The 26960-nt window shown below is 40.8% G+C and overlaps 1 protein-coding gene across 3 annotated transcripts in view; it reads left to right on the forward strand.

Moving 5' to 3' along the window:
- DRD2 (dopamine receptor D2) overlaps positions 1-24845 on the forward strand; it is a 443649-nt gene extending 418804 nt beyond the window's left edge. For all 3 annotated transcript variants that reach the window (XM_073585298.1, XM_073585299.1, XM_073585300.1), the window contains 4 exons: positions 1608-1789; positions 6474-6560; positions 21350-21683; positions 24052-24845. In XM_073585298.1, coding sequence (XP_073441399.1) covers positions 1608-1789; positions 6474-6560; positions 21350-21683; positions 24052-24245 — 797 coding nt within the window. In that variant the 3' untranslated portion in view covers positions 24246-24845. The remainder of the gene's footprint in view (positions 1-1607; positions 1790-6473; positions 6561-21349; positions 21684-24051) is intronic.
- Positions 24846-26960: the final 2115 nt, after the last annotated feature.

A 26960-nucleotide genomic window follows, 5' to 3' on the forward strand; every position in this document is an offset into this window, starting at 1 on the left:
AGGCATCGCCCGATGGGACTTGTAGTCCCATCGGACGATGCCTGCACAGACCCCCGGAGCCTGCACAGCCCCCCGGCAGGCCGGCACAGCCCCCCGGCAGGCCGGCACAGCCCCCCGGCAGGCCGGCACAGCCCCCCGGAGCCTGCACAGACCACCGGCAGGCCGGCACAGACCACCGGAGCCTGCACAGACCCCCTGGCAGGCCGGCACAGCCCCCCGAAAGGCCCGTACAGACCCCAGAGAGGCTGTACAAGGGCAGGAAAGGGTTTTTCTTATTCCGATACCGGAAGTCCCATAGACTTGAATGGGACTTCCGGTATCGGAATCGGCGATACCGATACTTTTTTTAAAGATCGGCCGATACCATCCGATACGATACTTTGAAGTATCGGACGGTATCGCTCAACTCTAGTTGCTGCTGTGGGTTTATGATGATAAATAAACTGCATGGACTATGATTGTTTATGGAAAACCCGTGCCGGATCTGGTTTTGTGGCGGCTAAGCGAGTATCCTCTACTTGAATAACAGCGCTACCTTACAATTCTTACATATCATTGGTCAACCTGTAAATTCATATCTCGTGCGGCTATTCTTGAGGATTGTATATGAACAAACAAAAAAAAGGAAAAAGGATTTAAATTGATGAGTTCGTAATTCTGAATTTAGAGTAGGAACTAAAATGGGAGAGGGTTTATTGAAAGCCGAACAATTCAACATCATTGTTCAGACCATGCGGGTTCAGGGTGTTCAGATTGAAGATCCATTCTGTCATGCTGTGAACTATTGGAACACCGCTGCCTAATTTATATCACCCTCATAGCAGCAAATTCTAAGTTTCCGATGATACTGATCGTACCTTCTCACAGTATGGTTCCAGGAGCAGCAATTTCTTGTACGCTGGCCCCTGGGAAACTTTTATAAATCTCTTGCAGATTAATATTTACCACCAGCGGTACAGTAATTGGCTTCTGAGCGCCGTTTTGGACTTTTTCTGAGTTTCTTTTTAATTTCCCGACAACAGGTGGTTGTTGTCATCCAAACAGGCAGCTAAGAATCCCTAGAAAAAATCTTAGGTTTAGCGCCAGTAGTTTTTTGATTTTACCATGAAAATGCAACTGAACTGTCATGTTTAATAATAAAATAGTTGTCTAGGTTCTTTTTATTGATATATTATCTATAGAAGGGGTATAAATATCAGATCGGTGGGGCAGAGGGAAATACTTGGCACCTCCTACAGATCAGCTGTGTCCTGTTTCCTTAACAGCCAGTTTTACATTGTGCATAGAACCCAAAAAGAATAGGTCCATAGACTCTGTTGTGGCCATTCTCAGGTGTTACACCGAACCTCCTATTGAAGTAAATAGGAGTTGAACTGCAGTACTTAAGAATGTCCGCTACACAGTGTGTGGAGCTATGCTGTTCTGACTCTGTACATTGTGTATATCTGTCTGCCAAGGGGGCAGCTCACAACTGATCAGTGGTTATGCCACGTTTCGAGCCCCCGCAGATCTGATATTGATGCCTTAGCCTAAGGAAAGTTCATCAATTTCTAAGTCATGGACCATTTGTAAAGAATGATCCTGTTCTAATCTTTTTTTTGTTCCAGCTTCTAATGAGTGCCTCATTGAAAACCCTGCATTTGTCATCTACTCCTCTGTTGTATCCTTCTATGTCCCCTTTATTGTCACACTCCTGGTGTATGTCCAGATTTATATAGTTCTACGAAAAAGGAGGAAAAGGGTGAACACTAAGCGCAACAGCCGTGGTGTGGATCCAGAGAACCACAAGGTAAGTTATGTCTATACTTCTAGATGTTAAAAAAGAAAAAAAGCAGAACTATCACAATAGCCAACAATAACTGAAAACCATATTCATGTCTTCAAACACTCCAGTCATCTTAGATCAAATTATGTGAATTGTGGGCGCAGCTAATTTACCAGAACATTTTAACATATGGAAGTAATAGTTTGGCTATTTAGGTGTCTGTCCCCTAATAAAAATGAAACCTTTTTTTTGTAGAAGACTGATGAGCCGTTCATGAGAAATCTAGTGTGGAAGCCAAATGCCATTCAGGTGCACTGGGGGCGTGTCATAGCACTTGAAGGAGGCAGTCCTAATGCACTGACACTCCCCTGAGCACTTTCAACCTGATTTTCATATGGCTTCTACTCTAGACTTCTTATAGCTGGCACATCAGATCCATATAAAAAAAATCCTTTTATTGAGGACAGTTATTTTCATTTGTATGTAGCAGAGCTAATCGGGTTATGGCAGCTTCTAGTCTCCCATGGAGGCTATCGAAGCGTGCAAAAGGTAAAAAAAGTTTTTAAAAATATAAAAAATATATAAAAGTTCAAATCACCCCCCTTTCACCCCATTCAAAATAAAACAATAAAAAAATCAAACCTACACATATTTGATATCGCAGCATTCAGAATCGTCCAATCTATCAATATAAAATAAGAATTACCGTATATACTCGAATATAAGCCGAGATTTTCAGCCCGTTTTTTTGGGCTGAAAGTCCCCCTCTCGGCTTATATTCGAGTCATATACACCGGGGGGTCAGAGGAGGAGGGGGGACGGGGGTGTCAGGTCATACTTACCCGTCCTGATGCTGTCTCTTGAGCCCCCAGCTTCTCCGCGCTCTCTCTTCTTGCCTTCAGCGGTCACGTGGTACCGCTCATTAAAACTCATGAATATGCGTATTTTCATGAGTTTCAATGAGCGGTATCACATGACCGCTGAACGCAGGAAGAGAGAGAGTGGAGAAGCTGGGGGCTCAAGAGACAGCGTCAGGACGGGTAAGTATAGCGATACTCACCTGTCCTGCGTCCTTGGCTGCTTGCTGCTGTCTGTCATCGGTCAGTGACTTCAGACAGCAGAGGGCATGGTGACGTGATTAGTGCGCGCCATGCCCCCTGCAGTCTGAATGTCACTGACCGATGACGTGGCAGATAGCGGTGAGCAGCCATGGACGCGGGACAGGTGAGTATCTGACACCCAGCGACGGAGAGGTGAGTATGTCATTTTTTTTATTTTTACATGCAGCAGCAGCGGCAGCACATGGGGTAATAATCTAAGGAGCTTCTTCTGGGGTCAGCACATGGGGGAATAATCTAAGGAGCTTCTTATGGGGTCAGCATATAGGGGAATAATCTAAGGAGCTTCTTATAGGGTCAGCATATGGGGGAATAATCTTAGGAGCTTCTTATAGGGTCAGCATATGGGGGAATAATCTAAGGAGCTTCTTATGGGGTCAGCATATGGGGTAATAATCTAAGGTGCTTCTTATGGGGTCAGCATATGGGGGAATAAACTATGGAGCTTCTTATGGGGTCAGCATATGGGGGGATAATCTAAGGAGCTTCTTATGGGGTCAGCATATGGGGGAATAATCTAAGGAGCTTCTTATGGGGTCAGCATATGGGGGAATAATCTAAGGAGCTTCTTATAGGGTCAGCATATGGGGGAATAATCTAAGGAGCTTCTTATGGGGTCAGCATATGGGGTAATAATCTAAGGAGCTTCTTATGGGGTCAGCATATGGGGGAATAATCTATGGAGCTTCTTATGGGGGCAGCATATGGGGGAATAATCTAAGGAGCTTCTTATGGGGTCAGCATATGGGGGAATAATCTAAGGAGCTTCTTATGGGGTCAGCATTTGGGGGAATAATCTAAGGAGCTTCTTATGGGGTCAGCATATGGGGGAATAATCTAAGGAGCTTCTTATAGGGTCAGCATATGGGGGAATAATCTAAGGAGCTTCTTATGGGATCAGCATATGGGGGAATAATCTAAGGAGCTTCTTATGGGGTCAGCATATGGGGGGATAATCTAAGGAGCTTCTTATGGGGTCAGCATATGGGGGAATAATCTAAGGAGCTTCTTATGGGGTCAGCATATGGGGGAATAATCTATGGAGCTTCTTATGGGGTCAGCATATGGGGGAGTAATCTATGGAGCTTCTTATGGGGTCAGCATATGGGGGAATAATCTATGGAGCTTCTTATGGGGTCAGCATATGGGGGAATAATCTAAGGAGCTTCTTATAGGGTCAGCATATGGGGGAATAATCTAAGGAGCTTCTTATGGGATCAGCATATGGGGGAATAATCTAAGGAGCTTCTTATGGGGTCAGCATATGGGGGGATAATCTAAGGAGCTTCTTATGGGGTCAGCATATGGGGGAATAATCTAAGGAGCTTCTTATGGGGTCAGCATATGGGGGAATAATCTATGGAGCTTCTTATGGGGTCAGCATATGGGGGAGTAATCTATGGAGCTTCTTATGGGGTCAGCATATGGGGGAATAATCTATGGAGCTTCTTCTGGGGACACCATATGGGGGAATAATCTATGTAGCATTTCCCACCCTAGGCTTATACTCGAGTCAATAAGTTTTCCCAGTTTTTTTGTGGCAAAATTAGGGGGGTCAGCTTATACTCGGGTCAGCTTATACTCGAGTATATACGGCAACCTAATCGCTAAACAGTGTAACGAGGAAAAAGTCAAAATGCCAGAATTACGGGTTTTTTTGGTCGCTGCAACATTGCATTAAAATGCAATAACAGGCGATCAAAAGATCGTATCTGCACCAAAATGGTATTTTTAAAAATTTCAGCTCTGTGCACAAAAATTAAGCCCTAACCCAATCCGAGACCACAAAAAATGGAGATGCTACAGGTCTCGGAAAATGGCGCAATTTTTTTTTTAACAGATTTTGGAATTTTTTTTCACCACTTAGATAAAAAAGAACCTACACATGTTTGGTGTCTATGAACTCGCAATGACCTGGAGAATCGTAATGGCAGGTCAGTTTTAGCATTTAGTGAACATAGTAAAAAAGCAGAACAAAAAACTATTGTGGAATTGCAAATTTTTGCAATTTCACCGCACTTGGAATTTTTTCTCCAGTACGCCATATGTTAAAACCAATGGAGTCGTTAAAAAGTACAACTCGTCCAACAAAAAACAAGCCCAGAAATGATCATATTGACCAAAAAATAAAAGAGTTATGGCTCTGAGAAGAAGGGGAAGCAAAAAACGAATACACAAAAACGAATATACCTCTGGTCATGAAGGGGTTAAATACTTTGCTTGCTTTTTTTCCCTAATCTTATTCCATGAGCCATATCATTTATATATTTTTTTTTGGATGGTGAGTTATATCTTTCAATAGTTTTATTTTTCAATATACCGTATAATGTATATTCTATAGCAAGAACGCAAAAAAAAAAATAAAACTTTTTCCCTGAAAGCTGCAGTAGGGAAAAGTTTCTTATGGAAATAATTTATTTGGCATCATTCTAGTTTCATCTTGTGTCATTACAAAGATGACTATGCAAATCAAATGTATTTTCATTTACGAGTACTATTATTGTATTTTTCATGTAAAGCGTACACTTCTTATTTTGACTTTGTGTTTGCATATTTATTTTTCAACAAATTTTTAAACTAGTGTTTCCAATTTTAATGTCAGACCCACTAAAGTAATTAAACTTGCATGAGCCTAATCGCTCCTGTGATACACTGCAGTACTTTAGTAGTGCAATGCATTGTGATCATCATTGATAAAGTAAAGACGCCCCAAAATCATAGCTGTCAATTATTCCGCCATCAGCTTCCCTGACTCCTTCATCCACTCCTGTGATCAGAATGTTTGAGCTCCTTTTCTCCCAGAAATCAAAAGGATCAACTTTTGGTGAATCCTTCTCTCCTCAACATTGTCAATCGGAGGAGAGTCCGGATGGCACATTTCGACAGGCTCGGATGGCTTTCGTCTAATTTGTATGGGGTCGCGTAACAGTGTAAAAATGGAAGCCATTGGGGTGACTTTTAAGTGGACCTATCAAGTGCTTGAGTCACTGGCAGACGAAAAAGAGCAAGAACAGTATATGGGCCCTTTGAAGTCCAATAGCTCATCATAATGCACAATTCCACCTGCTTTGGAGATAGAGATGGGCCCCTTTAACTTTCGGGCCCCTGTGCAGCTGCACAGGCTGCACTAATGATATGGCCACCCCTCAGAGTGATTACCTTCCAGCTTTCTAACTGCTTAGGAGCCATTGTCAATACTGACTGTGGCATCTAAGTCGTTTAACTTCTGGAATTTAGTGCTCATTTTGCCCACTGAGCCACTTTTGGCACTATTGCCACCAGGGCTATAAGTAATAACGTACAGAACTGTATCTTGAACCTTACATCTAATATGTGCATAGGAATTAGGAATCACAATATTTTTGCAAAAAGTAAAAAACTGTCATAACTTTGAGGGGGGTGATATTGAGAGAGACTTGAATGCTTAATAGATACACCCACGTCATAATTAATTATACATTTTTCTTTTTTTGTTTAATCTTCAGATTAATAACAGTCATTTAGTCGATCAAATGTTCTTCATGATACACGCTGTCAAGGGCGCTAGCTGTTGTTTTTTTCCCATTAAGCATGTGCGCTTTGTTCTGTAGGACAAATGTACTCATCCAGAAGATGTGAAGCTGTGCTCGGTCTTTGTTAAGTCCAACGGGAACTTCCCAGCTAATAAAAAGAAAGTGGTAAGTATAAAAGGAGAGAACTATGTTTAGAACGATCTCTTATCAAAAAAGCATCAATTACTCTACAGCAATGGAGAATTCAACCACAGGATATTAGAATAATCATGGGGAAGAAAGAGAGCACTCCACTCTATAGGGACAATTACTGAAAGATATATTTAATCCTCTGGAGATGCAGGCTAAGGCCGGGGTCACACTGGCGAGGAATACGGACGAGTGAGAGGCGTTAAAAGCATGCATTACACACGGACAAATGATTCTCTATGGGTTTGCTCCCAACAGCTGTATATTTCTCCTCAGTATTCTACGGTCCGTGCCAATCGCAGCATGCTGCGATTGTCAGCGTACTACGCCCGTAATACGCCAATGCAAGTCTATGGGTGCGCAAAAAATACGCATTACACACGGACCAGATGTGTGACTTGCGAGAAATACGCACCCGGTGTCTTTTGGAAAAGCCGGCAATTCAGTGCGCTATACAGTAAACTCACACTGACAGGTTTTATAACACAAGCGAAAGAATAGATATATACACAATAGAATACATATATATATATATATATATATATATGCATTCTATGTGTCTATATCTATTCTTTTGTGTTATAAAACCTGTCATAGGGATCCATTATATGTCCATTTTGCAAGCCGGCAAGAAAATCTCAGCATACGGATGCCATACGGATTACATACAGATGCTCACATGCGCAAAATACGCGACCACACCTTGATTACGGATGACATACAGAGCACTGTTTAGGGGTCATTCATCCGTATTACGCCTGTAAACTACAGACCGTATTTTGCGTCGGTTAGTGTGACCCCGGCCTAACTTTGTTTTTTGACAGGTTTTTTTTCTCTTCCCTCATTTTAAGCATCATATACTGTATATGTACGTATGTATGTGTATATGTATATGTGTCTATATGCTTCATTCAAGCATCATTGGTTGAAACCAGAAGTTTCCATGCACAATATAAAAGACACATCTGCATGCTTTTCTCAATATCTGACATGAAATCAGAATAAATCTTTCCCATTTTAGGTCAGTAAGGATTACCATAATAATAATAATTATTATTATTATTATATTTTGAATGTTTTAAGGCATTTTTATTAGAGATGGGTGGACACCTTGATGGTCGGGTCCAGCAGGTTCGGCCGAACAGTTACAAATAGTTCGGGTTCGGGTAACAGAACAGTACCCGAACCCAAACCTGGAACTCATTCACTTGAATGGGGGGCATGAACATCCAGTGTTTGCCACGCTGTCATGTGCATGACAGAGCGGCAAACACTGCTTCTGATCTGTGGGGGAATCATCCCCGATGGTCAGAGAGCCGCAGTTCCCACGTTGTCAAAAGCTGTGATCGGAGGTATAAAGTTTACATCCAGTCACTGGTGTCAGCTGATGAGACTACAGCTCCCATTATCTGACACCTGCTGCTGCTAATCATTACCCGCTCCTGCACTGTAAATAAATAATTAAAAAAAAGACATAGGTTCCCCTGTATTTTTGCTAACCAGCCAGACAAAATTCACAGCTGGGGGCTGCAATCGTCAGCTGTCAGCTTCAACAAGGCTGGTTATTAAGAATAGAGGGATCCCCACACCATATTTTTAATTATTTAAATAAATGATTTAAAAAAATGGCATGGGGTCCCCCGTTTTTGATAACCAGCCTTGCTAAAGCTGACAGCTGGGGGCTGGTATTCTCAGGCTGGTAAGTAGCCATGGATATTGGCCCCTGCCTAAACATAGCAGCCCGCAGCTGCCCAGAAAATGCACATCTATTAGATGTGCCAATTCTGGCTCTTTGCATGGCTCTTCCCACTTGCCCTGTAGCGGTGCCAAGTGGGGTTCATATTTGTGGGGTTGATGTCTTGTGACATCATCAAGCCCAGTGCTTAGTAATGGAGAGGCAGCTATAAGACACCTATCCATTACTAATCCTATATTTATATGAAAAATAAAGACACAGCCAGAATAAAGTCCTTTATTTGAAATAAGACTAAACACAGTTTTCCATTTTTATTTACACACCTAATTCCAGCGAAGCCCTTGATCTCCTGTAATAAAAGTAAATTTAAAAAAAAAAACAATATACCATACCTGTCTGTCGCTCTGTCCCACATCATCATTCATACCTGAACCCAAAGCGTACAAATGTTAATTTTTAATAAGCCTTTAAATAAAACAAAAAGTAGCAGAAAATGTGTATTTTTTATTATGTAGGTTTGAATAATTACATGTAAAACACCATGGAATAAATGGTGCTATAATAATCTCTATATATAAAAATGAATGTGTTTGTGTGTATCACCAACCAATCACGAAGCATCTTTCATTTCACCAGAGCTGTTTAAAAGAAGTTGAGCTGTGATTGGTTGCTATGAGCAACAGTTTTCCTTGCAAACAATCACTAAGCATCTCTCATTTCACCAGAGCTGGTTAAAAGTAGCTGAGCTGTGATTGGTTGCTATGACCAACAGTTTTCCCACTTGACAACACCTCAGCAGACACTGACATGGCGGGAGAAATATAGCATCCCTGGGAACATAAGCTCCCAGCCATTGTCTGCCCCCCTGAAAGGAGCAGAGAGCACATGACAGAAATGAATCCCCCCTCCCGTGCCTATATCCCCATCACACATCATCTATCCAGTAGGCACATTGTCCCTCTTAAAGGGATTATTGGTATGGAAGTCAGAGCAAATCCATCCAGTGCTTTGGTACTGACCCCATGGTCTCTTAAGGGATCATTGGTATGAAATTTAGAGCAAATCCACTCTGCGCTTTGGTACTGACCCCAGGCCTTTCTTAAAGGGATCTGGGGTATGGTAGTCAGGGCAAATCCATCCAGCGCTTTAATTCTGACCCCAGCCCTCTCTTAAAGGGATCCCCAGTATGGAAGTCAGGGCAATTGCCATCAAATGCTCTGGTACTGGCTCTCTTAAAGGGATCCCTGGTATGGAAGTTAGGGCAAAAGCACTCAGCGCTCTGGTTCTGACCCAAGTCCCCTCCTAAAGGGATCCTACATACGGAAGAGAGGAAAAATCCACTCTGCGCTTTGGTACTGACCCCAGGTCTCTCTTAAAGGGATCTCCGGTATGGAAGTTAGGGTAAATCCCTCAGCGCTCTGATTCTCACCTCAGGCTTCTATTAAAGGGATCATTGGTATGGAAGTCAGGGCAAATCCACTCAGCGCTCTCGTTCTGATGCCAGGCCTCTCTTAAAGGGATCCCCCCGGTATGGAAGTTAGGACTGTTCCACTCAGCGCTCTGGTTCTGACTCCAGGCTGACGGGATGATGTGGGACATTAGTTGTAGTAGTCCGGTAGCTCTGGCTGACGGGATGATGTGAGATATTAGTGGTAGTAGTCCGGTGGCTCTGGCTGACGGGATGATGTGGGATTTTATGGGTAGTAGTCCGGTAGCTTTGACTGACAGGATGGTGTGGGATATTAGTGGTAGTAGTCCAGTGGCTCTGGCTGATGGGACGATGTGGGATATTATGGGTAGTAGTCCGGTAGCTCTGGCTGACGGGATGATGTGGGATATTAGTGGTAGTTGTCTGGTGGCTCTGGCTGATGGGATGATGTGGGATATTAGGGGTAGTAGTCCAGTGGCTCTGGCTGACGGGATGATGTGGGATAATATGGGTAGTAGTCCAGTAGATCTGGCTGATGGGATAGATGTGGGATATTATAGTGAATGTGGCTATGTGGAGTGGGCGGGGCTCTACACTCAGCTTTATATATATAGATATAATCATTATAATTTGTTATAACTAACCGTAGTTAGTTACTATGCCCAGACAGCGCCGTGCTCTTCAGCTAGTAAATAATAATAATAATTATTAGAGATGAGCCTTTTTTCGGTTCGAGTCGGGTTTCATGAAACCCGACTTTCTTAAACTCTAAAATTAGCTATACAAGTGGATGAAACATTTCCTTTAAGTATAGTTTCCCAATAATGTAAAGTTATTGAAATACTGTGTGAGCAGCCACTTGCATTTCTAAGAATGATTACAATAAGTGAATCACATCACTTTCTTATCTAAGCAAAACTAATAGTCACATTAAAAAATCTAATAAAATACACATCAAATATAAAAGAGAAACTGAAATGGTGAAATAAAAGGAATCCAAGGCTGTGGTGGAGTAAGCACCGGAATAATAAGTTTTCAACAATAGACACAAGTCATCTTTCATAAAGTAATTGTGATTGACGCGGTGACCTCTCAGTGGAATCGTATGCATTAAAATCTATTGACAAATTGATTCTACTAGTGACAAATAAATTACCTACAGATTGAAAAGCTTTGGTGGAAACCCAAGTCTACTAAAATATAAAATAAAGTGCAAGGACTGAATACATAATATGGAATTTTTAAGCTAATATTTTTGGTGATAAATATTAAAAAAATGGCCACAAACTGCAAAGCCCCAAAAAATATGATGGAATTATCAACTAAAACATTTTATAAATTATTATTAAAGCTATGCTCGCTCTTGTTAAAAGGTCAAGGGCTTACAAATAAATAGACTCTTTACTAAGGTAAGTTGGAGCTATTGTATTTAAAGATCTTAAGAGGAATCTGTCAGCAGCATGATGTGGAGACTGAGACCCTGATTCTAGTGATGTGTCATTTACTGGGCTTACTGCTGTAGTTTTGTTAAAATCACCATTTTATATGAAGGAGATTATCACTAAAGGACTAGTAATCCTGCTACTACACAGTCAAGCATACTTGGAACTGTCTTTACCCAGCACAAAATAAATGTCCTTTAGTCCATTGTAAAGTCCTCTGAAAGAAGAATTGTCCCCTTTTTTATATTGATCACATATACACATATACATGTAAATGGAATCACCCCTGAAACACCTTTCTTCTAAGTAGAATATTCAAAAATTGTCTAACCGCTCATTATCAGAGGTATCTTCCCTCCCAGTAATTATCTAGTTGCCCATCTTTGAACACGCTCCAATAAGCTTTTTAGAATATGAACCCCAAAACTGTACCCCATATTAAAGTTGTAGACTTACAGAGCATTTATGGAGGGGTGCAAGTACAAAGATATTACAGGTTTTTAGGTCTATTTTTATACACCTTAAAGAAGTTGCCCACCACTTAGACAACTTCTTCTCATAGACCAACACTTGGCCCCCATAAAATAATAAAGCTTATACTCACCTTCCGTGCTGTGCTGTTCCCTCAGTGTGGGCACTCCATCTCCTGGGGCTCCCTTGCTGTTGTTGTGATATGTGACACCGACGCTCAATCAGTGCTAGGGTCACTGTCCCAGTCTCCTGTTGAATTCAGCAGGAAGAGGAAGTCAGGGATCAGCTACAGCCCAGACTTCCTCTTCATGTTCTATTTGCCTGAAGGTGGGGATAGTGACGCTGGTGCTGATTGGGTGACGGGGTCACAAAATCAGTACAGGAGCCCCAAAACCGCAAGTGCCAATGGAGCGCCCCGCGGGGCCTGGGGGTACTCGGTACCGGGCCCGTCGACTTCCATGGGGGACGGTGTCTCGGCGACCGTGGCCCAGAGGCGTCCAGTAATAAAATAGGGGAAAGTTGTGTGGTATTTATGTGGTAAAAATGAAAATAAAGTTATTAGATGGTGAAATACGTGACGCCACCTGTGGTAATCTGGTCAGAGGTGACCAGCGCTGCGGTGTTGCTTCTCTGGGATGGATGTTGGGCGCAGCTATGATGTTGTAGCCCCCACAGGTAGGGCTGTAGTCCCAGGGCAAAGATGTTAACTAAATAGTAAAAATGGCTGTAAACGTTGGGGTGCAGATAAATGAGAGAAAGACACAGAGAGGTGCAGTTTCTTTACCTTTTACTGGTAATAGGTTGCAGTCCGGAGTACCACATACAGGTGATGGAATGAGTTTGGCTCGCCTGGAGGCATTCAGGGGATCCACCTTTCCAGGTGGGGATTTAGGACCTTCCTTTCTGCGCTTTGTGTGTGGGTCTCCGCTGTATATAACTAAGCTGTGACCCTCTATTCGTGATGGTTTCACTAACCTGTACGGCTGTCAGCGTGAGCCTATTCCACGGGTACTGTTCTCTTCACTGTCGGCCCCGGGATCCTTATCCGCTGCCGTACACTCAGGTGATTAATATGCACAGGAATTTACAATCCCCTGTACTTTCAGATTCGGCTATCAGGACTTACAGTTCCTGTCAGCCTAAGACTCTGCTATATGCAGTATTTTAGCTTCCCTAGAGTCTCTTAGTCTCGGCTATTGTCCTTTCCCTCTTCACAGATCAGCTCTGCCTATCGAGCTCCTCTCACATCAGCTCCGTCTTCCTATAACAGGATCTTCCAGAAAGATCTCTTTACCTCACGTCCTCACATTTAAAATGTCCTTTCTCCTCACAGCTCACAGCTGTTTCGTTTCCATGACAACCCCCTCAGCTGATTTCTAGCTGACTCACCAACCCCCTCTGCTGGCCAGAATTTATAAGGCATTTCCCTTTTCTGACTTGCAGCAAGAAATTGTGATTAAATCTATGCTGCCTGGCATCGGGGTCCCTTTTCTGCCTCCAAGCATGACTTCACCTCTTAGAGGGAGGCGATGTCACTGTGACAACCAGACTCTGGAGTGTCACACCAACACAAAGGGAACAGTGTCGGCATCAGAGGTATGTATAAGCTTTATTATTTTAAGGGGGCCAAACATTTGGATCAAGAAAGGGCTGTCCTAGTAGTGGAAAATTCCTTTAAATTCCCATCTGCTTTGGCAGTAACGGCTTGACTGCTGCTTAGCTTGCTTGTAGCCAGAATAACCAAATCCTTCTACTGTTCAATAATCCATGAGATGAGGTTACATAGAAGTGTATAAAGAGGGGAATGCGAGGAGGAGGTAACCACGAGAGAGAACCAGAAGCACATAGACGTAATGACAGTGCTACAGTTTGTACTGAGTGTTATTCAAAATTACAAAGCTGGATTCACAGCTAGTCTGCTTAGTACTACTGTATAATGTTCACTATTTACAGTAAAGTACAAAAAAAGAAAAGACTGCAGCTTCCTCAATTTGCAAAGTTTTTTCCAATTTTAAAGGATTCCATGACCAAGATAGACACAGCAACTCTTTTCGAATGCACACACTGCTTTATTAATCAAAGCTCTGATTAAGAACGCAGTTTGTGTGCTCAAAACGCATTGCTTTCTCTATAATGATCAGAGAATCCTTTTTAATACACTGGAATAAACTTTGCAAATTGATGATGCTGGAACCTTTTCTTCTTTTTTATACTGCAAGTAGTTCCTTGACTTCCGTGCTTCAGGATGCCTAAAGCCTGGTAAGCTAAAAAATTGCTGGCTGATAAGCAAATATTGTGTATTTTCTCATGCGTAGGCACACCATAGCTTATCCTGAAAAGCCATCTAAAATGAAAGCTACATTTAGGTTTTTAAGGGTTATTAAGTTGAGGTACTAGTAAAAACTAAAATGTTTGTCTTAGGTCTTATTAACGTTGAAAAGCGGAAAAGCATATATTTTACACAGGATCTAAGGATTGTCATTTTCAAAAATTTTAATATTTAATTTTTACATTTTCAATAACCATAACATAACTACTCTTTCAACTAGTGCTTTTCCTGTTGATGCCGTATAACGAATTTCAGCTTTGGATGTTCAAAATAAATCTTATACCATCTTGGAAATGCATTATTTCATGTAATTTCTTTGGAGACAAGGCAGTCGTACATCTATTTTTTTCCAGACGTTCTAATCAGTTTAACATATTTTTAAGTCAACAGTGAATAATTCTTCCTCGGGGAAAATATTTCGAGACTTAATCACAACTTTTACATTTTACTATTATAATTTTAAATAAATGATCAGAATTTTTTTTCCCTCAGTGAACAACCTTGTTCTCTTGGAATACTAAATAACAAGTAGAATTAAGTAGATCTTGAAAAATTTTCTTTCGCATTGAGTTTTCTAAAAGGCAAAACTGCTCGATTTGCTGCTGATTTCCATTGTGGAGAATTAATTCTCCAAAGATGAGCAAATATTTTCTCTTCTCCTTTGATTCATTTGAGATGCAAGTTAAGTGGAGAATTTCAAATCTATATAATAGATTTTACTATATAAAATCGCATATCATTGTCAAGATGATATCTTATAAGATGAGCAGAAAAGTCAAAGGGGCTTCAGGAAAATGATCAATGCAACCCACGACCCTTATAAGTACCAAAAACATCCATAATAATGTAAATAAAAGTCCATGTATTTATGTTCTTCCTCATTCTATACCTCCATTAAAGTAATTTGCAGAAATAGCTGAAGAATGGATTGGCAAAATTGTTCGCTTCTATGAAGATTGGTGATAAACATCTACGATCTACTTTCCACAAGATTTGCTAAGAACTCTAATTTTTTATCTCCTCATTCAACACATTACCACAATCTTTAGCAATTTGCAACCAACATCACAACCATATGTGACCCTATATAGGCACATAAAATTTTCTCAGAGTTTAGCAAAATCATCTATTTATTTTTTTCAATAGGTAGTCAACTTGCACCATACATCTTAGGATATGTTGAGCCAGTCCTTAGAAAGGACTCCTTTGTAACTTGTAATTTGTCCATTACCTGGTGGTCCAATATATTATATAAAGTGCTTGCAATACTATCAGTAACCGATGGTTAAGAACATGATCCATAACATGATCCATAGAGATGATCAAATCTGCCAAAATTTGAATTTGATAGATTTGCTCGAAGTCGAGAATATTTGATTTTCATTGAATTTTCTCCAAGATCTCTCCAGACTACAACTGGGTTCTCCTCTCGCTCTGTTCTATTCTTCAGTCTAAACTCTCCGGTGCTGGGTAGATCTAACACTACAACATGACAGGCAATTTTAATTGATGTTATAATGCTTATCATCAGATTGCAGGAGATGTAGTCATTGTAGGAAGAGAACAGTGAGGACTGAACGGAAGAATACTATTGCCAGTAGGAGCAAGTGTAGAGCTGCAATGGTGGAATAGATGAGGGGAAAGATGAGTAATTCATTTTTATTTCATAAAGGGGATAATTGCGACTTGGTAAAAGAAAAAATGTGCCTAAGCACTAGCAGGCAGGTAACTGCTGCCTATCTGCTTTTTGTGCCAGATGCAGTTCTTAGCCAGGCACAGAACTGTCACAGACCACTCCTGCTGGTGCCTTAATGCCTCTGCTGATGTCATGTTGTTGACAGAGTGGCAACTTTCTTCCTGGCTGCTCTTTCCACAGGGTGTGACTGCTAACATCATGCAGATTAACAGCCGCCTTCCCTTCCCCAATTAGGAAGCGGGGATTCGGTTGTCAATCAGCATGATGTCGGCAGTCACGTTTTGTCAACAGAGCAGAAAAGAAGCCGTCGATCTGTTAACGAGACATCAGGAGAGGTGGCTGAATCGACGGTAGGAGCAGCCTGTGACCGCTGTGTGCTGGCAAAGACTCGCGCTGGGCATATCAGGGTGGTAGGTTGCAACTACCTGACTGCTAGTGTTTAGGCAACTGTTTGTTTTTTGGGTTTTTTTACGCAAAGTTCCAGATATCCTCTTTAATCATTTCTTGGCCCTAAAAACAGAACAAATTGTCAGCTGACAGCTAACAATTGAATTGTATAAAAATCAGATTTTGTCAAATCTAAATTTTTCGCCAAATTTAAAGTGAATTTCATTTGTGTCAAATCAATTATATCATCTTTATTAACCCTTACAGACATCACTGATATGATTGCTAGTGGATATTGTCTTAACCTTGGTAGTTCTGTGACCAGTTGCGGTTTATTGCCCTATGTGTTGTGAGTTCATTTTCCCCTTCACCATTGAGGTCTGATGAACTCCCTCTTCTGGTGAAGGAAGGTAGTGAGGCTAATTACCAAGCACCTGTGCAGGATGATGATGACTGGGTGACTGGAATTGCTGACTGGATATAAGGCAGCCGACGCCCTTCTGCCTTGCTGGTGATCTCTCTGAGGGATTCTAGGAGACCAGTCTGATTCCTGCTCCTCAAAAGCTAAGTTTTCTGCTCTGCTTTTTGTATTTGTGTTTTGGTTTTGTTTTGCCTTGTTTTTCTGGATTTCTGCCATTCCCTGCTGGGGTGAGCTGAATTCCTTTTTGCTCTGTCTTCAGAAAATACCTGAGTACTGATATAGTCTTTTTGAAGCCTAGAGTCTTCAGGGCTTTTTTCCCTATCAGTCTGTTGGCTCTTGTTTTGATAGGGTTTTGGCGGATTGCAGACAGCAGCTTTTCTATCCTTTCCTATTTAGTTAGCTTGGGCCCCATCATTTGCTCAGCCTATCTTTCTATATGTGTGAGTGTTTTTTCATCTTGCTTAACCATCATTATATGTTGGGGGCTGCCTATTGCTTTTTGGTCTGCTCTGGGGCAGTTTAGATTTCCCTTTCTGTCTTTAGGCTATTTAGTTCTCTGGCTGTGATCGAGGAGTCTAGGGCACCGTAGGAACCCCCCACGGCTACTGCTAGTTGTTGTTGATAGGTTCAGGGGTCTGCAATCCGATAGCTGCCAACTTCTCTGGTTTTCTGGACTTAGCTAGTATTTCTGTTTTTGCCTTCTACAGTGACTCATTCATAACACCTATGGCTTGTTAGTACAAAGGCTGAGCGCAGGTGGTCATTGGTCAATACTCTGGTCATCCGATGATGTGCTCTCGTGACTTGTCTACATATGTCACTTTGTTTTGTTATTTTGTGGTGGAAAATTATTTACAATTCTTTTTACCTTTTGTCATGCTACTGCAAAGCAGTATAGCGCAACCTCCTCCAGGGGGTGCTTGTGAGGGAAGAGAGGTTGCACACACATCGTAGCAAAACTGAGCAGCAGCACAAGTGCCACCAGGTGGTGAAAGAATGGTCAGATGAGCTGAGTCAGAACGAGTCAGGAGTAGAAGTACCGGAGGTCACAGCAGTACACTGGGTCATAAACAAGCCAGGGGATCAGCAATGGTTGGAACAGATAAGACAAGCACAAAAGACAGAAGCAGGTCCGAATGCAAGCCAAGTCAAAACCAGGAAGTCAACAAACTTACAGGGAAACATTGAGTCAGGACATACAGAGGGAATAAACAGACAGAGGGCAAGTCAGGGATCACAGCAGGACAAATCAGAATATACCAGAGTCAGATAGACACGCCGAAGGCAGAACTATGTCAATGAATGGACAGTCGCACTCTAAAATGAATTATTCTTGCAAAAGAGTCTTTGGAAAAAATTATTACAATTTTTTTATTTGAATTTTTCAATGGATCAAAATAGTGAAACACCGCATAAATTTCAGAGTCCCAGTCAGGGGCCGCTCACATGCTACAGCCCCTAACTGGGACTCTGAAATGTATCTCCCTATCTTTCACCTTGAAACTTCTATTGAGTATGGTTTGAGAAAGACCTAGGTTTAGGTCAAAACGTAACCATATAACACTCTCACGTCTGGAATATTTCCTTAGTTTGCGGTGTTTCACTATTTTGATCCATTGAAAAATTCAAATAAAAAAATTGTAATAATTTTTTTCAAAGACTCTTTTGCAAGAATAATTCATTTTTGAGTGCGACTGTTCATTCATTGACTTGTGCCTGTGGTCTATCCACTTTCAGTCAGCACCTATCCTCATAGCAAGAGTGCGCGTCTTCTCTTTTCTAGAAGGCAGAACTATAGCTGACACTGACTGCAGGATGCAGCGGAGCTAAATAGCAAACCTGAGACCAGACTGAGGCTGAGAAAAGTTAACCCCTGAAATGACCAAACCAGAAAAATGGAGAGACAAAACTCAAAACCCGGTCTGGATCATGACACCATTGAAACTTATGATTCTAACTGTGGTTGGCTTATATCATCCAAAAAGTCCACTGCATACTCAAGCTGAACTTATGAAAATGATTATAAGCACAAATTTACATCTCTATTAATCAACTCTTCCACCATGGTGTTCTCCTCCACTTTTGTCCTCATGATTTCTGTCATCTGATCCTCAGTTTTGTCTTCTTTTACTCAATTGTCACAAATGTGGAAAGTTTATGGTTACAAATTACTCTGAAAATCTCAATTATTCTAGAAAAAGACCTTGGTGAAAATTATCCCTCTGAATTGACTATGTGGCTCAGGCTGCCTTATAGATACAACTAGTCATGCTTCAGATCAATATTGCAATTCATTTAACTGAAAAGTAAAAATATTTATTGGGTTATACTGATTATTCTTGAACCATAGAGCATTATAAAAAGCCATATTATAATATATTAGAAATATTAAGCTTTGTGGATAATACTAAAGCAATGAAGAGCAGAGCACTGCAGTGAATATTTATTAATAATCACTTTACATTGAAATTGCAGTGTTGATATTTCAATCCAAATTACTTTCAGATGAAATACACATCAATAAAGTGGGTCATATTCTGTCAACTGAGGTCTTCTTGCCGAGAGCAAAGCAATGTCCTTAAATCTGTATTCATCCCAATCAGTTGACTATCGTTCATGAACCTCATTATGGGAATTTGTCACACCTCTGGTATTGCTACACATTAATTATGCAGCTTTACATTAGCTGTCTATATACACGGAACCTGACAACATTGGATTATTGTCATTATATATTTATGGTACTCATCAGCATTTCTAAATAACAATCTCCCGTCAGTTTGTTACACTTCCCAAGAAAAAAAAATAAATTATATATTTTATAGTTTTTCTTTCTATTCTATAAATAAAATGTATCTGATAATTGTCAGAAAGAATTTGGGATTTTGCACACATAAATAATCAATGTTTTTACTGTTTTAGAGAGTGGTCATATTGTTCACCCTATAGTAATATATCTATCAACCTACCTCAATTATTTATCTATCTAGACTCTAAAGACAGAAGGATTAATATGCACGTCTTAGTCATTAGATTGTAGTTTCTCATTCAGTCTCATGGTATATAAGGTATAGCCCCATTGTCTCTGATGTAGAACATCCAGCCCCATTGCCCCCCCAGTGTATATCATTCAGTTCCTTTACCCCCCAGTGTTTAACATGCAGCCCCATTGTCCCCCAATCTTTAATATCCAACCTCAATGCACCCCAGTGTTTAAAATCCAGCCCCATTGCCCTTAGTGTATAACATCCATCCCCATTGCCCCCTGGTGTACAATATCCAGTCCAGTCACCCTTCTGGTGTATAACATGCTTTCCTATTGCTCCCAGTGTACAACATCTCAGTGTATAACATGGATCCCCATTGCCCCCCCAGTTGATATCATCCAGTTCCTTTGCCCCCCAGTATATAACATCCAGCTTCATTGCCCCCCAGTTTATAGCATCCAGCACCATTCGCTCCCAGTATTTAAGATCCAGCCCCATTGCCTTTAGTGTATCTGGCCACATTTTTCCTATTGTATAAAATCCAGCCCTTTGCCCCTGGTATATAACATCCAGCCTCTCGCCTCTTGTGTATAACCTCCTGCCTCCACCTCCGACCCCTTTCCCCTAAAGTATAACTTTCTGCCCCACCACCACCACGCCATCTGCCTTTAATAACATGTGACAGAATGGCTTGCAGTGCAGAACTTCCTGATACCAACATGGTCCTGTAAAAGCAGCCATCCATCAACTTGGCAGTACATAAGAAAGTTCTCAAGGCTATAAGTTCTGCTGAAGGTCCAATATTAGAGTTGAAACATTAATAACTGTTTAGAATACCAATAATTTGTTTCATTCACTGCAATTTGAGTGCTGAGTTCCTTATTTGCTTGGTAATGGGTTGGAACCCTACCCGAGCTCCTCATCTAACCAGGGAGTGCCATATATCACTGCAATACAATATTTGTGCACTGCAGGATGTAGCAGGCACCAATGATAAAGGCAGAGGCAATGCAGGTGTTTTTCACAGGATAAATTGTCTTTTGGGGGGAACAAGGGGATTTTGTTGTATCTATGTGTGGTATGCTATAACATTCCATGATGGAATTACCCCTTTGAATAAGGTCAAAGTTAATTAACAAATAATCACTGACTCACTTACTACATATATTTAGAGGGTCTGTCCAATGTCCTCAAGCAGGAGAACACAGTTCCTCAGCCAATTAGGTGTGAGCTCTTTCTGGATTGACAGTTTGGATCCGAAGAATCATTGTGCCAATGGTTAAACCGTTCAATGCCCATTATTGACACTTGAAGCAGCTTTGCCTCTGATGCATCGAAGGAGCACAGAGTCGTTGAAGCTGGCTTTATTCAGGAGCGAACAGTGTGCTCTAGCTTTCCAGTCACCTTCACAGCAGTACTTACAAGCTCTTTTGAAAACAGTTTGTAAGCAATGAGTATATTCGGCTACTGCTGTCAGACTGCAAGTGGTGACCAGTATCTTAGGCAACAAGCCGTAAACAATAAAATTAAACTGCTCAATAGAACAAAGAGGATTTTCAATAACAAGTAGATTGCAATTTTCCCCATAAATAAAATAACTCTTTAGAAAAAAAATATTAGCCAATCAAGGTATTAAGTGAGTTTGTAAGCAGATAGCATTGAGAAAACTGTGGTGTCGATAAAATGCCAAAAAGTCAAAATTAGAGGTAGAATGCCATTATAAAGAAAGACATACAGACATCTTTCATTGGCTGTCTACTAAAGATGTTACCAAGTCATTGAGTGCTCTTTGGTCTATATGGCATAACTGAATAATCCTAGGAACCACTTTACAACAGGATAAACCTCTGATGTGGGTGTTTTGTTTTCTTTTCTTTGTTTTTTTGGCATATTTCATTGTTACACAGGAAGCAGAAAACCATCCAGAAGAGATGGAGATGGAAATGATGTCAAGTACATCACCACCGGAAAAATCAAAGCACAAGTCAGCGTCCCCAAACCACCACCAACTGGCTGTGCCAGCAGCATCCAATCAGTTCAACACTTCTGTCCCTTCTCCAGCAGATAGTCCCTGTAAGGCCGAAAATGGTCATCCAAAAGACAGTGCTAAGCCAACTAAGGCTTTTGAAACTCAATCAATGCCTAATGGCAAAACAAGGACCTCTCTTAAAACTATGAGCAAAAGAAAGATTTCACAACAAAAGGAGAAGAAAGCAACACAGATGTTAGCCATTGTACTTGGTGAGTATGACAAATGCCTGCAATGACAATATTCATTATGTAATTACATTTGCATTAAACAGGAAATACCAAAATTATATCTCTGGAGTCTGGAGCCACCCAATATGTCTGCCTTCTAAGATTTCACCAATCAAGTAGGCTTTCCTTAAAATGTAAAATTTCCCTTAGGTCAGGGGCAGATGACTGTAGATTCTCTCGGTCAATTATGCAAAGGACACTTTGATCAAACTCTGTTCAGAGTTGGATCAGAGTGAGCTCCAATTTTCTTGGATGAGAAGATGGAGAAAAATAAAATTCTCCATCTTCTCCTTTCTGTCCATGTGCTGAAATCGGACCACACTGGGATGTCATCCAGGTGCAGTTTGATGGTTTCCATGTACTCATTGACTTGCTTGTACTTGAGAAAGACCCACTTGTGGTCGAAACTTTGTATTTATATTTGCTATGGCAAAATAAAACTTCAACTTTTTTTATTATTTCACCTTGGACAGGACGCTGTCTACACTTTTTTCATTTGCTTGATTTAAGGAGGTGTCATTGATTGAGGTCTGACCACAGGGACCGACTTTCTGAGTCTATAGGAAAATCCAACTCTATTCACAGAAAAAAAGGATGCAACAAATAACATTAGTGATGTGCTTCACACTAGGCCAACCCCTTATTAATGGCCCCTCCATGAGGGAAAGAACCTCTTTTTCCACTCAGACAGAGTTGTAAAGGCTGCAGACTATTAGCAGCTACTGATTGGCTGCAGCATTTATGTGATATTGTTTATGTCAGGAAACCGTGGGTGACTCACTGCTGAGAGCCGCAGATCAGCACCAGTCTGGTAGTTCAGTATAGATTTTCTTTTACCCTGAGGCCTTTAATATCTCATTGTACAATAGTAGAAAACCCTTTTAACCCATTTCCGATGTCGAGAGTAATAGTACGCCGATGTTGGTGTTCCCTCCCTTTGATGTGGAATTGCCACGGGTGGAATCGCGATCCACCCACGGCTATTAACCCGTTAAATGCCGCTGTCAAACGCTGACAGCGGCATTTAACATGCGCTTCCAGTAATTGCGCCGTAAATCCGCCCAGCAGTAACCCCCGTCACAAGATCGCGGGTCACCGGTGGGTTGGCATGACCACCAAAGATCTCCTGGAGACCTTTATGGCTATCACTGCTGGTCTGCTGCGAGCACTGCAAAGTGGTCGGCGCTCATAGAAAGTGAATAATTCAGCTACATATAGGCGAACTGATCATCGTCTGTATGTAGTAGTCCCCATCGAGTTATGGCAGCTTCTAGTCTCCCATGGAAAAAAATGTTTTTAAAAATGAAAAAAAAAAAAAATATAAAAGTTCAGATCAACACCCTTTTGCCCCATTCAAAATAAAACAATAAATAAAATCAAACATACACATATTTGGTATCGCGGCGTTCAGAATCGCTCAATCTATCAATAAAAAAAGGATTAACCTGATCTCTAAACGGCGATCTACGTTTTTTTTGGTTGCCACAACATTGCACGAAAATGCAATAATGGGCGGTCAAAAGATCTTATATGCGCCAAAATTGTATCATTAAAAATGTCAGCTCAGCACACAAAAAATAAGCCCTCACCCAACCCAAGATCACGAAAAATGGAGATGCTACGGGTATCGGAAAATGGTGTATTTTTTTTAACAAAGTTTGGAATTTTTTTCACCACTTAGATAAAAAAGATCCTAGATGTGTTTGATGTCTATGATCTCGTAATGACCTGGAGAATCACAATAGCAGGTCAGTTTTAGCATTTAGTGAATCTAGTAAAAAAAATAAAAAAACAAGTGTGGGATTGCACTTTTTTTGCTATTTAATCGCACTTGTAATTTTTTTCCCATTTTCTAGTACATGACATGGTAAAACCAATGGTAATATTCAAAAGGACAACTCGTCCTGAAAAAAACAAGCCCTCATACAGCCATATTAACCAAAAAAACGAAAATACCTCTGAAGGTTACGGCGTTAAACTCTGTGCCACATTATTTTTTTTACTTTTACCCCTTAAATTCATTATGAAATCTGATGGTTAAACATCACTGACTACATTAAAACTGATCAATATTTTTTCTAATTTGTCCTTTTTAATATTGAACTAGTCAAGAGACTTACATTGCCTTATCTATAAGTAGAATGAAAGAAGCACCGATTGTCAGATTCCAAAAAACTATTTTTTAATCTAACAGTTGAGGTGTTTCAGAGAAAATATTGAAAAGTTGTAAAAGGAGTTTTTCGAAACGTTTGCACCAATTTTGTCAGCAGTTGTTAATGTAGAATTAAACGTGTTTTGTACATTTTGACCCAATGAATTCCTAATGATATAATATGTTGTATTTACTCAGGGGTCTTCATTGTCTGTTGGTTTCCTTTCTTCATAACCCACATCCTAAATATGCATTGTAACTGCACAATTCCGCCAGCCTTGTACAGTGCATTCACTTGGCTTGGATATGTCAACAGCGCGGTCAACCCTATTATATATACGACATTTAATGTGGAATTCAGAAAGGCCTTTATAAAAATACTTCACTGCTAGAAGATATGTCGGATGTTGAACCATGGGCGACTACAGAAGTGGGAAAGTTAAGGAAACCTTGCTTTCTACATTGATGGAACCGATTCCGACCTTACTTACTGCTCTTATGCTATAAACTACATGTCTACGCTTCGCGAGTTGGAGCAAGGAAATAGTTCTACTTCTGTAGACATGCGTTGAATTTTCGACAATGGATCTTTAATGAACTGTATGTTGCCAAGACAGCTGTGGGAAACGGCAAAATGAGCCTTAAGAGTACTAGACATTGCCTTCTCAACTGTAGTCAAGAGATAGAAGAAGGGATGGATTCAGCCATTATCAGGACATTTGCAAATGTCATTGTAGTCTCACCAAAGACCAAAGTCATTTTGTTCAATCTGATGTTTGCAATAGAAGAAAGCTGCCACTTGGAATCAGGGAAATGGGGCTTTTTCCTTCATTAAGGACTACACATGGTTTCGTAGGTTTATGGACAATTGCATACTTTGGCCATTTTCAGTTATTAAAGTAACATGGCAATCAATGTAACAAGGAGAGCAATGCCAGTATTACATTGTGGAAACAAAACTAAACTGTAAATAAAGAATGATCTGACAAGAAGCCCAAAGCCAAAAAATAAGAATATAAATATAAAATGTGTCTTGCATGGTGTGTGTAACATTAATAGTACATCATAATATCACACCATGACCCAACGAAAGAAAACAATGAACTCGTTTAATCAGTTGTATGCGGTCCTTCTGATTGTCACTTTCACTGCTGCCAGACCTTCAGCATGCAGTACAGAAAAAAAAATTTCATTCGAATTTACATGGTAATAAAAAAAAACACAACAAAATGTACGACATTGTGAGTATACAATATTAGTGCAAATAACATTATGCCTTTGACTTGTGCTTGTCGCCAGTAAAACTGGGTCAAAACGTCTTTCTGTGTGCCAGCTGACCACTTAGTACATCGTGAAAACTGCATCACTTCATCCAGATAATTTGAAAATTGCCTTTTCCAATGACTTGTAAGTTTAATAAGTTTCGAAGATGAAACACATAGAGCATGGTACATTGAAGAAATCACTTTGCACAATGGGTCATCCCATATACACAACTTGTGAATTGAGCCCTTTATAAAAAGAGGCAAAATGGGTAATGAGAAAAAGGAGAATGTGGACGTTGCTTTGTCCAGTGGCATAAACAGATGTAGGTGCCACATATAGATGTAGCCGCAGCCGACATGTCTGCCTCATGCTATGATGATGGATGGAGTAGCGTGTCAATGCTATTTCACATCAATGGGTACACCCATATTACCCGGTTAGCAGAGCGCCAAAGCATGCTATGTAGGAAGTCGTCATCTGCTACATTTGTGTGTTACCGTTATTTGCCCAATGTAGAGTGATCACAGTGGTACAGAGGAGCAGATAAATTCGCACAACCTCGGTACATCGTCCAGGTCAGTTTTTTGTGGACATGATTTCCCAATTTTTCTGACTTTCCAAGATTCCTGGCATATCTTATGATCACAAACGTCTTATGATCGTCTTATGATCCCAACGAACAGATGACATCACGCCAACCAAAAGCAGTACTGCAGAACTAGGAATGTCAGGAAATTTGTGCAGTTCCCTTCCATGGTGTCATGGGGTTACTGCAACAGTGTGGAGCCAGAAGACCGCAGCGTCAGATTGCTTCTACTCCGGCACTGAGAAGAAGCACTTCTTCATTTTCTTCTGGAAAAACAGGGGATAATCAGCCATGTTAAAAATCCCTGTGCTCACAGTTGTACTCGGTTAGCCACTCCTTTTCCCTTTATAATCTGGGCTCTATTACTATTCCTTGTCAGAGCTAGCATTTGCTGCATGGCTAACGGAGGGAGTGGAGAACTTATGAGGAGAGTTGAAGGAGTTATTAGTGACAGTTGCTTGGTTTATATGCGTGGTAATATCTTATCCTTCTCTATTTTGGTATATTCCTCTACCTTCACACGCCAGTGTATTCCTCTGTTATATGTCAGTGAATATTTTGTATGCCTGAAGTTTTCTGTTCACTCTTGTTTGTGTTGCCTTGTTTGTTGAGTTAGTGTACTATGATGCACAGTAACGCCCCCTCTTCCCTGGGTGGGGGAAGAGAACAGACAGAGGGGTCACTTAGGAGATAAGGCAAGGGTGTAGGCCACACCATCTTTGCCATCTGAAGTATCCCTGGGAGCAGGGCGAGTTAGGGCGCCCCCTACTCTTAGGGACAGGGAAGGAGCCCCTGGTCTCGGGTCACCAGACAGCTGTGTCATGACACATGGACAGAGAGCATTGACCTGGACTGTGGACTGAGGTTGAACAAAGCAATTCGCTCATGTCGACCCAGTGGAAAAGACGTCTACTTATAGAGAATAAATCTTTCCAAACATATCCATGTCAATTTATTCAAATGCAACAATGTAAAATCAATTTTTCATGCCACACTCTATATGCTAATTACCAGGGAAGAATCAAGGGGGCATGTACACGGTAAGAAGTCATACTGTCTGAAGTCTATCAAAGATATTTTTACCTTTAACAATGATGTGGTCTGTGATCATACAGTGGGTACAAAAAATATTCAGACCGCTTTAAATGTTTTACTGTTTGTTTCATTGCAGCCATTTGGTAAATTCGAAAAAGGTCATTTTTCTCTCATTAATGTACACTCTGCACCCCATCTTGATTGAAAATAAAACCAGAAA

This window comes from Dendrobates tinctorius, unplaced genomic scaffold (assembly GCF_039654945.1).
Source record: "Dendrobates tinctorius isolate UK_male_01 unplaced genomic scaffold, ASM3965494v1 ptg000086l, whole genome shotgun sequence".
Taxonomy (NCBI): domain Eukaryota; kingdom Metazoa; phylum Chordata; class Amphibia; order Anura; family Dendrobatidae; genus Dendrobates; species Dendrobates tinctorius.